The sequence below is a fragment of the Tachypleus tridentatus genome, chromosome 10 (genome assembly GCF_004210375.1).
Source record: "Tachypleus tridentatus isolate NWPU-2018 chromosome 10, ASM421037v1, whole genome shotgun sequence".
In the NCBI taxonomy this organism is placed as follows: Eukaryota; Metazoa; Arthropoda; class Merostomata; order Xiphosura; family Limulidae; genus Tachypleus; species Tachypleus tridentatus.
This window is the reverse complement of record NC_134834.1, coordinates 162,201,582-162,215,491: the sequence shown is the minus strand read 5'-3', so window position 1 is coordinate 162,215,491 and position 13,910 is coordinate 162,201,582. Positions and strand designations below refer to the sequence as shown.

The following is a 13,910-nucleotide window of genomic DNA, read 5'->3' as shown; positions in this document are numbered from 1 at the left end:
TTAAGCAATGAAGAAGTACATCTACTTAACAAAGACTTAACTTTACAGTAACACCTAGAAATATTCTATCCATCGAAATGAAAGCCTGTCTGGAAGACCAAGCTAGAAGACTGGTGATCCATTCTACACAAACCAAAAACACTAACAAAACAACGGAAAACAACCATCAATTCCATCGACAACCAACAACCTACCTTTCCAATTAGAACTGAAAACATCTATTTCTCCAAAACACCTCAAAACAGTATCTTAAACAACTTCTTAAAAAGAATTTTCACGTAAAACCATCAACATAATTTTCCAGAAAACTAAAAAACCTCAAACAAAAATATATTAATTCTATATACAATTTAAAACAAGACAACATCATCAAAATTTTAAAAGCAGATAAGAGCAATGCTTAGTTATAATGAACGCAAATGAGTACATTAAAAAATGAATAACATCTTATTCAGATACAAACATTTAAACCAATACACAGAAATCCAACAAAATTACATGAAAACCAACTAGATAACATACTATTACAAATGTAAAAAAAAAAAAAGCAACCTAAGAAAACTCAACCTCAACTATATGGCACTCACAAACCCGATTGTCCACTACGACCCATAAAGTCGACATATGAATAATGACCGCGATAAATACATAGCGTTGGCATTTTCTAAATATGCAACATCAGACGGCTCCTTCTTCAAAGACTCGTTTAACTTCAAATCTATTCTTGATCCGTTAATTCATAAAGCCTTAACGACAAGTTTTGATGTAATCTCCCTCTTCACAGAAGTCCAAACTTCCGAAGCATCCAAGATAGTTTTAGAACTTTATATCCAAGACTCCAGCAACCAATTTGAAACCCTTGCAGGATTCACTACCAGCAAAACGAACTTTATGTTCAATGACCGAAACTACCTACAAATAAATGGCTATGACCAATTTCGTGTCACCAATTCTTGCCAACATTTTCATGGCATAAATCTCAAGCGATCAATTCAACCTTATACCCACCACTATACTGATACAGTTATATTGACTATACAATTGCTGTATTCACATATACAGCACACACACACTTAGTTCACCCGATAAAATTAACGATGAAATCAACAAAATAAAACAACACTTCATCAACGTCAACAAATTTCCTTCAAAAACCGTTGAAAACATTACACACACACCTTCATCAAAAACAAACAAACAAGAAATTCCAAGAAACAACAAACTACAAATCCTTACACTGCTGTATACCATACATTCCCGATATCAGTGAAAAAAAAAAAAAACAATATTTGGAAAACCTTATAATAAAACACAAAATTCCAGTAAACACCAAATTTATTCAAAAACCAGTGCAAAACTAAAGTTAATACTATGTAAATGCTACATTGACAAACACAACTCCAACATTATTTATAAAATACAATGCAACAACTGCCACAACTTCTATATTGGAGAAATAAGCAGAAAAATGGAAACTAAATTCAAAGAACAAAAAAAAAAAAACTTTCATACATTTTTGAACACCGCAAATGAAATAAACATAATATAACCATAGAAAACACCTAGATACTAAATAGGGAAAAAAATATAAACAAACGCAAAATCAAAAAGCCCCACTTATACAACAACTAAAACCAATATAAATGAACAACTTTATATCTATACTAATTAATAACCTAATATCTAACTGCACGCCCTCTACAATCCCGTACCCATTTAGATACTCGTCTCTAAAACATGTGCCCGGCAATGGTCAGTTACAAATTCTCTTTGTTAACCTGAAGATGACCTAAGAAGGTTGAAATATTATTCTGTACTTTCTTTTAATTGAAGATTTAATATCCACACAAAACGTGAGAATACAGAGACAGCAGGTTTCGTTTTTCAAAAACCAGGTGACGTTGTTAATCCTGCTTGTCTATATATAAAATCATAATTAAACTTTGTTTTTTGAATTTCGCATAAAGCTACTCGAGAACTATCTGTGCTAGCCGTCCCTAATTTAGCAGTGTAAGACTAGAGGGAAGGCAGCTAGTCATCACCACCCACCCCCAATTCTTGGGCTACTCTTTTACCAAAGAATAGTGGGATTGATCGTCACATTATAATGCCCTACGGCTGAAAGGGCGAGCATGTTTGGCGCGACGGGATGCGAACCCGCGACCCTCAGATTACGAGTCGCACGCCTTAACACGCTTGGCCATGCTGGGCCATCATAAATAAACTACTAATTAAGAAAATAATGATATATTACAATAATATTAGATGTACATAAAAAAATTTATTCAAATGAGACTACTTATAAAAAAAATATTTGTTATTAAATTCTAGTTTTGTAAACAATTTTCTGACAGCAATAATATATGAGTTAAAGACCCTTTACACATGAAGATGAAGCAAAATGTTTATTTCTTCACAGGCATTTGTCTGTTGCCGATATTTTTCATTTGAACCTATATTTGTAATTTAATGAAAAACAAACCTACAATATATAAAGAACATGATCATATTTAATAATTAAAATCTGCAATACAGAAGACATAATGTTGTATGAAAGATGGAAGTGTTTGTTTATTTTAAATTTCGCGCAAAGCTACTCGAGGGCTATCTGCGCTAGCCGTCCCTAATTTAGCAGTGTAAGACTAGAGGGAAGGCAGCTCGTCATCACCACCCACCGCCAACGCTTGGACTACTCTTTTACCAACATTATAACAGCCCCCACGGCTGAAAAGGCGAGTATGTTTGGTGCAACGGGGATGAGAACCCACGACCCTTATATTACGAGTCGCACGCCTTAACCCACCTGGCCATGCCGGGCCAAAATTGAAGTGTATACACTATTTTATAATCTGCATCTTGGATAAACTATATGTTTGTCCACTTCATTTGATATTTTCATTGCACTTTAAGTTTTTAGTTTCAATCCTGAAATACAATGTGACTTGTGATGTTTTGTGAATGTAACAAAATTTTTAAAAGACCAAATAACTATTTAACATTTAAAACAAATTAATTATGAGTCAGTAAAAATCGAATTTACAAAATTTGTATTTCGTATATTGATTCTTACTGGTGATCTACGAAATGTTCATGATCATTGAAGAGATCGAAGTCTCTGCAAAGTTTTAGGTGTATGTCTATACTTTGTTCTTGGATTTTACGTCTTCAAGCACGAATTTTCTTGGGCCCAAATGTTATCGCAAACTTACCCGACAAAGACACCTTTCAGCCATTTCACTAGCTGCCAAAACAGGACACCGATAAAGTGATTCCGTAAATATTGGTTTGTGGTCATTAATATCCTTTATGGTCACCATCACTCGAGTTGTAGATGACAATGGAGGTTCTCCCGAATCGCTGACTCTGACCTTCACGAATTAAATGAAATCTTTAATTTTCTAAAGACTTTTACAATGTTCATTTACATTTTGGTACTAACTTATAATATACGAGTGTATTATTATTAAAAGTAAATAATAATTTTTTACCAAACTACCATAAGAAAAACGTTTTAACAATTAGATTAGAATAAAAAATAAGTAAAAGATTGGGTGTGGTCCTAAATTTAACTCTGAGTATGAATTTTAATGAAAAATAAAGTAAAATCACAAAGAAAAACAAGTTAAAATAAACTTCATAATAAATAAAGAATATTTTCGCTTTTATTAATATTCAAGGTATTATTTTTTGGATTAGTTTTGCAAATATTTAATCTTATGATCTAAACGTTTCTTAAGCTTTACTGACTCTCCTTCTCAAAATAACATTATCACAAGACAAAGTATTTATGAAATTATTATTTGTTGTGTTCTGTGCTTACTTCTAAGATTCACAAACTTTTAAATATTAAGTTCATCTCTCAAAACTGATATTATTTTATAAAAGCTAGAATATTAATTTATATTGACCAATGTTTATTAATTTAACATATTAGAAATAAAGTTAAACTGCATTAACTTGTTATGTTAAATTACCATCATTTATTTCAATAAAATTTGAAATTTAGTTCCGATAAAGGTCGTTTTTAGTCCTAAAATCCAGGAAACAATAAAGCACTGCAAAAAAGAAATAAGGGGTGGCGCTTTTGATAATCCTAGTTATCGTCCTATCTTCCAACACAAGTAAATACGAAGATTTGTGAAATGTGTTTGTCGATATGAGGTGCATATTATGAGTATTGTATCGACTTGTAAAAATCGATAACGAACTCGACTTCAACAAAGAGCATATGCATGCATCATCATAATACTTGAACCACAGTATATGTACTGGGACAAATAGGATATCATATATGTGAACACTAATGTAGTATGTACAATAACTATGTCACCACGAACGCTGCAAAGTTATCAAATACGGCATTGAATATTCACGTATACCAAGACATCATACATACTTTGACATTCGTAATACCAGGTAGTATAATATTCATATTAGCTTTTCAAGATTGACCAGCAAACGTTCTTAAATTTTAAAAATGTGTCAACGGTTCACCGTGACGACTAATGTTCTAGGGACAACATAGCAGGGTTATTGTGAATTTGAACATGTTAAGTCTCGACAGAAATTTAGCCATACATATGTAAATAAAATTCAATAAAATGTCCACAATTTTGTCCGATTTATTTTTCTCATTTAATGGACTTGTTGCCCTCTGGGCACATTGGGCCCTAGTAAAGTGTACCTCATTACCGTCTTTAATCGACGCCTGTAATGAGGCAAACAAAAGCTATCATATGTTCCCATGACTAAAATTTAACAATAGAACAGAAGCCAATCCATCCTCAAGAGTCAGTTAATTGAAAAAAAAATGCAGGTAGTTTAAAAGAAAACTTTGATCATAAAAATTATTTGCCTAGAAATGGAATCATATATTAAATATTTTGTTTGTTTTTGTTAAGAACAAAGCAACACAATGAGTTATCTTGGTTATGCCCAATACGGGTACAGAATCCTAATTTTTGGCGTTTTAAGCACACAGGCCTGCTGCTGAACCACTAGAAAGGTCATATGAAGTCTTTCATTCATGCAAATTTATTGTTCACGAAGTTGATATTTAAATTAGGAGAGTGAGCATTATCAACAGCTGATATAGTTGTTTCTGTAATTTGAAGTTGTAGAGAATAAATTTTACGTGTGGCTAAGGATATGGAATCATTGCCGGTGGAAAATAAATCATCATTATGTCCATCATATATATGTGCATTTGTTCACACTAATTTGATAAATAAAAAACATTTAATTCAGACCATTCGTTTATTAAATATCGTGCAAAGCTACTCGAGGGCTATTTACGCTAGCCGTCCTTAATTTTGAAGTGAGAGACAACAGGAAAGGCAACTAGCCAACAACACCCACCGCCAATTTTTGGACTACTCTTTATCAGCGAATAGGGAGGTTGACTGTCACATTATAACGCCCCCACGGATGAAAGAGCACGTATGTTTGGCGAATAGATTCGAATACACTATATTTCAAAACAGACGATGCAGAGATTTACCAGAACAAAGAAGTGCTCATCACACAAGATAAAAATTCAAGGATAAGTGTCATGGTCCTACAACATCTTTTTTCCACTATTGATGATGCTCTACACGATGATTCTAGTTTCCGCAATTTCCACTAGAGGACACTTTTATCCAGTACAACACAGATGTTGTTTCTTTCGATGATGACAGAAGGCACAACAAAGTTCATTGAAGATATCTGATAACGGAAATGCATGAACTCTCTTAGTATATACATCAAGCGAAGGAACTTGGAGAACTGAATTACACATATATGAACTGGGATAATAACTTGTTTATAGCATTTTTCTCGGAAATATCCTTCGTCCAATTTGAAGACATACCTCCATTTGTCATATATCAGATATCTCTGATATAGCTGTGGGCAAATTATCTTTCAGTTTGCTGTACTTTGGAAAAAATTTGTCAAAACTGCTCTTTTGTGGACCTTAAACTATGTGAATTATCTTTTCTTTCACAGTTTCAAAGCGTTACTGTTATCCGATGATAAACGGTAATTTTTTTCATTATTTCCAGTGTGCAAACTGGTCGTGTATTATAATTTTTTTTCCTTCCTGAAATTATGTCCCTTTTTGCTTTACCAATACAAGGTTCAACATTTCAGATATATTACTTCCTTCTAAACACCAAGGCCCGCCATAGCCAGGTGGGTTAAAGCGTTCGACTCCTAATCTGAGGATCGCGGGTTCGAATCACCGTCGCACCAAAAATGCTCGCCCTTTCAGCCGTAGAGGTGTTATAATATTACGGTCAATCCCACTATTCGTTGGTAAAAGAGTAGCCAAAGAGTGGATAGGGATGACTACCTGCCTTCCCTTTAGTCTTACACTGCTAAATTAGGGACGGCTAGCGCATATAGCCTTTCAGTATTTTTTTTATGTTTGTTTTGAACTTCGCACAAAGCTATACGTTCCGTAAAGCAACCATTCCAAAGGAGATCAATTTTCAATGTCGTCTGTTTGTCAGTTATAGGTTTGGTTTGGTTTGAATTTCGCGCAAAGCTACACTAGGGCTATCTGCGCTAGCCGTCCCTAATTATACAGTATAAGACTAGTCATCAACACCCGCCGTCAACTCTTGGGCTACTCTTTTACCAACAAATATTGAGATTGACCGTCACATTATAATGCCCCCACGGCTGAAAGGCCGAGCATGTTTGATGTGACGGGAATTTGAACCCGCGACCCTCGGATTACGAGTTGAGTGCTTTAACCACCAGGCTATGCCGGGCCAGTCAGTTATATCATCTCAAGTGAATAACAACGAGACAGTCAAGGTTCTTACCTAATGTTGTCACAGGTTAAAGTATTTGGATATGCAAGTTGTTAATTGTTAGTACTTAATAACACTGCACAACAATTTTTGAAAAGTTTTTGCTGATTGTGACAGGTGCCTGGTGGGTATGCACAAATATAGTTTTGGTTTTGCTTCATCACGTAGGAACTCTAAGAAATAGACAGTTAACTGTTTACCGGCAATAACGTATTTAACTGCGTTCATGTTTCTAATACGCTATTAAGTTCAACATCATTAAAAGTGTTTTGCTCTTGATTTTCGTTTGTATTCAATGTCCAGTGCATCACGTTGCAGTGTCCAACAGTAGTCAGCAAGCATTGACGGATTCCAGTTGCCCTGATATCGTTTTTACATTGTAGCAGTGTTCTGGTGAAACTGAAGATTTCGATGAAACGGTACGTGATGGGCAAATGTGGATGTGAATTTCGTGTTCAGCAGTCAAAAATCTATAAGAAACACCCAACAGTGTTCAAGAAGCAAAAACTGTTGTGCAGTGTAATCTGTACAAGTACTCGTATCGAAGAAAGCTAGAACTTGTTTATAACATTTTTCTTCAAAATTAACAAAATAATTTCTAATTGTAACAGAAGTTTAGCATAATCTTAATTGACCTGTCTGGAAACATCATTCTTTATTCAAAGCTCTCCAAAGTTACCCTAGTAGCTCAGCGGTATGTCTGCGGCCTTACAACGCTAAAAATCGGGTTTCGATACCCGTGGTGGGCAGAGCACAGTAGCCCATTGTGTAGCTTTGTGCTTAATTCAAAACAGCAACCATGAAGGTTATTAGCAAAACTTTTCAACAAGTGTATATCATGCGTAAATATTTGTTATGCAATTGACTGAATATTTTTAAAACAGTATTTCCCAGTACAATAAACACTAAATTTTCAATGCAACAGCAGTATTAACAACACTAAAATTATGTTAATGAATTGAATTATTTTTCTGAGTTACGTATGGCTTTTGGCATTCTTTGTGTATATTTATCGCCAAGTAAAAAGAAAATGTATCTTTTTTAAAATGATTTGATTTATTTCGCTATTTTATGTGAGTCTATAATTTTAATGTCGACTGTTAGTAAATTAATATGCGATATGAGGAATGCATCAAGAAAAGTCTGTTTGAGAGAAACAAGCATTACCACGGAGTAACCGGGGGGGGAGTAACATGATAACGGCATGACCAGGAAGTATAAATTATAACCTTATTTTTGATTGAGAAATATATATATAAAACACAATAACAATTTTCAATATCGGACAACATCTACCGCATTCTCTCGTGAACGTTTTCATGGCCTGATGTAACTGTTAACGTCATCAAAATTATTAAAAATATACAACATAGGCTTTCGTCATCACACAGAAAGCTTTTCCTTATTCAAGAAGGCGTACACGCGAAGCTCAGTTCTACATAAAAGCTGTTTCTGCTGGGTGTGGTCACATGGTATACTTGTTGGTTACGAGACAATTCAGAAATTGATGCTTTTCAAAATGTGTGGAATTTAAAAAGTGACAATATACAGTATAATAAAACCTGAATAAACCTTTCAATGATTGGAAATGTACGTTCCACATTCCTATTCTAATACGCCTCTCATTTTAATTTCGTAATAGATCAAATACAAGAGGAATGTGTAAAAAAACATAATCTCATGTTTATTGTGAATTTATCACTAATATTTGGCCTACTTGTTTTATCGCTTCGCTGGCTTTCGGTGTTGAAAAACGTGATATGAAATGCTTTGTAGTGTATAAAAATAACATTTCAAATAAACTTTGTCTTCTTTTTCCGATCGAGCTGACAAATTCCAGTATTGAACGATTGGTTTCCAAAGTAGCGACGTGTGACACAGAGATAAATTAGATTTGAAATGCTGTTTCCACAGGCTCCTGATGTGCAGTCCGTAACAATTCATTAAGAAGAATGTGAAAACATATCTGAAGCTTAGTGTAGTTTTATTTTAACTACTATTTTCCATTGTTTAACCGTCTGCGCAACAATAAAGTTTTTCAGTTGGATTCAACAAAGTTGCTTGTGAGCTAACCGTTTTAGTTTGACGTCACAGTTGACCGCATCCAGTAACGTGATATAAATATTATCATAAGGAAAACAGAAAAAAAGTTAGCAAGTCTGAATTGATAGATGTTGAAGTTCACAGAACATAAAAGTAACAACCAATTACGGATCTATACCGTACTAAGACCATTGAGAAACAACAAGATCACAATGGATCATCCAATATAGGCGTTGTTATTGATACCACACGGATTCTTCCCATCATAAATCTAACGAGATCTACTGGGTGTGGGCAAAATAAGTGAACCCCTTCGAAAATGTTGTTAATTTGTTACATATTTTATTAGATAACAGAAAAATATGTAAAACTATATGTTTTAGAAAGCACTTGACAAGATTTGTTCAAATATGATCTCAAATCCTAATTTTAACATCAGCTTTCGTAAATATCCGAACGTTTCATTATTTTAGCTACATTTACTTATAAAAAAAAATGTTGTTCACCTGCTGTAGTTTCTTATAGCTTCTTACTTCATTTAACCTACAAAATGATCAAACAAGTTTATCTGCAATAATCGAATGTAAAAATGAAACTCAAAAAACACAAACCAGTTTCACAAGTTAATATACAGTCAGAACTCCCTTAGATTTCAGTACTGCTTCACGTCGACGTGACATGATTTCAATGAGTTTGTACAGATATTCCTGAGTGGTTGACTGACTGCTATCTTTCTTCGAGTGCTTCAAAAAGTTCATCTTCTGTGTTTGGCTTGCGAACTTTCGTTAATCGGCTTAACTCAGCCCATAAATTTCCAACTGGATTGATATCAGGTGCTTGACCTGACCATTCCATAATACAGATTATCTTGTTTCTAAAATATCTTTTAACAACTCCACAAGTGCAGAGAAACTTGTTTGATCATTTTGTAGGTTAACTGGAATAACACGATCTAAAGAAACAGCAGCAGGTGCACAACACGTTTCATGAGAATATGTGACTAAAATCATAAAAACTTCGGGCATTTACGAAAGCCAGTGTTAAAATTAGGATTTGAGATGCTATTTGAAGAGATCTTATCAAGTGAATTTGAACAACATATAGTTTTACACATTTTTCTGTTATCTAATAAAAGATATAACAAATTTACAACATTTTCAAGAGGGGTCACTTTTTTTGTCCACCCCCTGTAACTTCTGCTATGATGGTTATCCTACGTTACATGAGTCTAAGCTAACACTTTGAAATTTTTAAGGGAATGCTCCGAATAGTTTGTTAAAACCAGTACTACGATACAACCCACATAGGTTGAAATAACAGCCAGCTCTACTGTAGTTTTCATATTCATAAAGATCCTTACGATTAATGTTGTTGTTGTTGTTTTTTTGTTAAATTTTTTGCTTGACCGCTAACTTCTCTCACAGCTTCGGAGCTAACAGTAACAAATTCAGCAACTGGACTTGAGGTGTCTCAGAGGTGTCTTTATCTACGTGACGTAAAATCCTGTCAAAGATAGCTAAAATGCCCTTGATAGGTCACCCAGGTATGACGGGGACCTAGGAGTAGGTTTGCAGGATTGCTGAACACGACATTGGCATCGTATTTTCTGTTCCTGGTCCCCTATGGATCGTGAGGTTGCTATTTGTAAAACTGTATTCATACCCCTACTTAGGAGCTAGTGGGACCAAACGAGGGATGTGTTTGTTCAAATACAATGGTGTGCGTCCTAAAGTCCTTTTTCCGTTTGTTTTTTTTTTTTCGGAGGCGGACGTCCCACCTCCTCTTGGGGTAGCTATAGAACCATTACTAAAGATAGTATAAAACACGGCTGGAGGGTCATCCAAGCAAGATTAGGAGGGATATGGTTTTCAGTGGTACTAGTAGTACCAGGTTGCCGATCCCGGTACTAGAGCATCTTTAATCATGTGATATGAGCAGTAAGGAATTCAACTTTTCTACCCAGTGTGTTTTCATGGGAAAATTGTTTTCCAGATCAAACCAAACTGTTACCTATCTGTAAGCTTACGTGGTATAACGACTATGGCAATAAATCGGTTGAAATCTAGGCTTTCTGTGGGTTTTTAATTTAATGGCAGTTGGCTTCTGAAAAATCTATCAGCCAATTGTAAATTAGGGCATGTCAGAGGTAGACGTAAAAATAAGTTTCTAAATTTTCACTGATTGCTCTTTAGCCCTAAAAGATTAAAAATATATAAAAGTGTAGCGTCATAATATGATGACGAAATTATAGAGAATATTTTTTGTTACATTTGGTAGATTTCTAGAGGATGGACATAAAATCCAGAAAATGAGAAGGTTCAGGAACAAATATTCAATTTCTGACACTAGGGAAATTTCAGGTTGTTTTTAAATATTTCCTTATACAATTAAGAACTAAAACGTCGTTACACGTGCAGTTTGACCCGCCTGCATGCTAAGGGTTATTCACGCACGCACTTACCTAATGTGCACTCAGTCACATATTCACGTTCACTTCCAGAGCGTGGAAGTTACGAATTTCCTATATTTCACGCTATTGCCTGTTTCATAGTAAGATTCGCTAAACGACTGAAGTATGAACTCAAAACTACCACATCAAACATTTATAATTATGTGAAAAGCAAAGCTGAAATACCAAAGGTATCGTTTCGTCACAAATCCGGAGACGGGACGTGTGATAGCAAATATTATTCTCAACATATGAAATACTATAAACCACTGGTGGGACTGCCTATTCTAACGCCCCGGTACCGCTACTGGACACTAATTACCGTCAGTACCAGTACCAACTGCAAACCCTGGGAGAGAATGGAGAAGTAAATTTGCATGGTCGTTAAACAAGAATCTGGCAATCAAAGTTTGTTCGTTCTCCATCCCCCGAAGCTTGTTCATTCATACCCTACTAACAAATTAATGGGACCAAACACGGCACATGTGCTCACGTAGCACGAACAAGTGCCCTAATGGGGTTTTCTTTTGGATGAGAGCTCGCCCTAGGATAGCCATAAAAGTAAGTTGGAAGAGGAACTTGATCAGTACACTGAAGCCTCTGTGAATCATAAGGAGGACCTTAAGCCCCCTAGTGGAGCACGGGTATTTTATGTTAGTCCCTATAATGTGGGTAGTTAGTGATTAAAAATATGATGACCAATAACATTATCGGCCGCAATTACAGCAAACTATTGGAACTGTGTCTAAAATTAAGCTGTTTCTACTAAACAGGATAGTTTTGTTTGTTTTAAATGTCAGAGATCACTCCGACGGGTCCTTCACTCTACCCACCACTACTTTATATGAAAATATTGTCACATTTACAAACTTTTTTGTTTGTTTTGTCAGTTCTTTACACCGAATGTCGTAACTGGCCAAAATATAAAATCACTCAATATAATGAAATATATAGAACCCTCTGGCAGTGAATGATAATACAAAAATCGGTAAATTGAGGGATACGACGACCACAAGAACACTCACGCACAAAGCTAACACTAATAAATGGAAACAACACCTACCTCAAGCACGTGCTCTGATTTTATCTCTCGGTCTAAGCGACGTGTGGTCGTTCTGATTAGGCCTGTCAAAAAAAAAATGTATAATTGTCTTGTCACCTGAAAGCCTTATCAAAATATCAACAACATAAACTGCATTCAAGTGGTATTTGTTATTCCGGCCTCCCAAAACTAAACATATTACAATCTCCTCGTGTCAGATTAAAGGGCTTAATTGAGATTATAATTTGTTTCAATCATACATTCTTCATACAATTATTTACAATCACACAATCAGTTATCCCGTCAGTATCACAGTGTTTGAACTCGCTTTGTACTTCAGTGTAAATGAGTTAAATTTGATTTGAAAGTAAATCAATAAAACTTACCAAAACTGAGAACAAAACACTATTTCTATAAATATATACCTTCATACACTTAGTAGCAAATAAGTCACTGAATTTCTCATTTTTATTCAGCTTTAAATCATATTATATAAATTTTAATATCAACTCAATGATGATTACGACAGTTTAAAGCACGGCATGCTATAGCTGTTTAATTCGATTTGCTACTAAGATCTATGTATAACAGTAATTCAGCTATACTTTTTTGTTACATGCCGCCGTTGAGGAGACTTAGCTCAGTACCAAACATTACTAAAATTGATAATAATTGAATTACTACCCATCTTATTACCATATCACAAACGTTTTATTAAGATGTTTATTTTGAATGCCAGTAAAGTGAGATAACTATAACAGTAAATGCACAATTTAAGCTTAAAAGAGGAAAGTTTTGTTGTTTTTTTTAACGAATTCGTAAGTTTTCCTATTAGGCATCTTTACAAGTACAGTAAAGCAAATATCGGCCGTGTCCTTGAACTATTGAAAATACAATATATCGTTTAGAAAACGCAAGACCATGAAAACAAAATTAAATTTTGAAAAATATGAAAGTTTGCAAAACTAAGTTGAGAAATTTAGTTAGGACCCTAAAAGTTAATTTATAAATTGTTACTTACGCACATAAAATATGACCTAACTCAATCAAAACCTACGATTCTGAACTAAGAACCACTGTTCTCTAAATGTTATTTATACTCTACTAACCATAGCCAAAGAGCCTGGATTAGCTTTCACGTTTTCTCATGTGAGGCTTTAGATGCTTGTAGCTCACAATAGAAGCCACTCAGACTCGCTCGTTCGAGCAAAGTTAAAGAAGGTATATATTATCATTGGAGATTAATAAGCTCAAGCACTATTAATATGATATAAACTAGAATTTATTTTGTACGATCTTTGTGTACTTAACATAAAAATGAATTTAGCCACACCACAAATATATATACAGACACACACGTGTTATTGTTTGTTGTAAAAAAACATTAAATAGAATCAAAACTAAGAAACGTAGTTGAATAATTTAAACGTCAATCCGAGATAATTTGTTTGGTTGGTTGTTTTTTTAATTTACCGCAAAGCTCTCGAGAATTATCTGCGCTAGCCGTCTTTATTTAGTAATGACAAGCCAAGGGAGAAAGCAGTCAGTTAACACCACCCACCGCCATCTCTTGGGC

The 13,910-nt window shown here is 34.6% G+C and overlaps 1 protein-coding gene across 1 annotated transcript in view; it reads right to left on the bottom strand.

Moving 5' to 3' along the window:
- Positions 1-13,910, bottom strand: part of LOC143230803 (fat-like cadherin-related tumor suppressor homolog) — a 236,155-nt gene that overhangs the window by 71,431 nt on the left and 150,814 nt on the right. Inside the window, 2 exon segments of the mRNA XM_076464964.1 lie at positions 3,210-3,368; positions 12,356-12,417. Coding sequence (XP_076321079.1) covers positions 3,210-3,368; positions 12,356-12,417 — 221 coding nt within the window.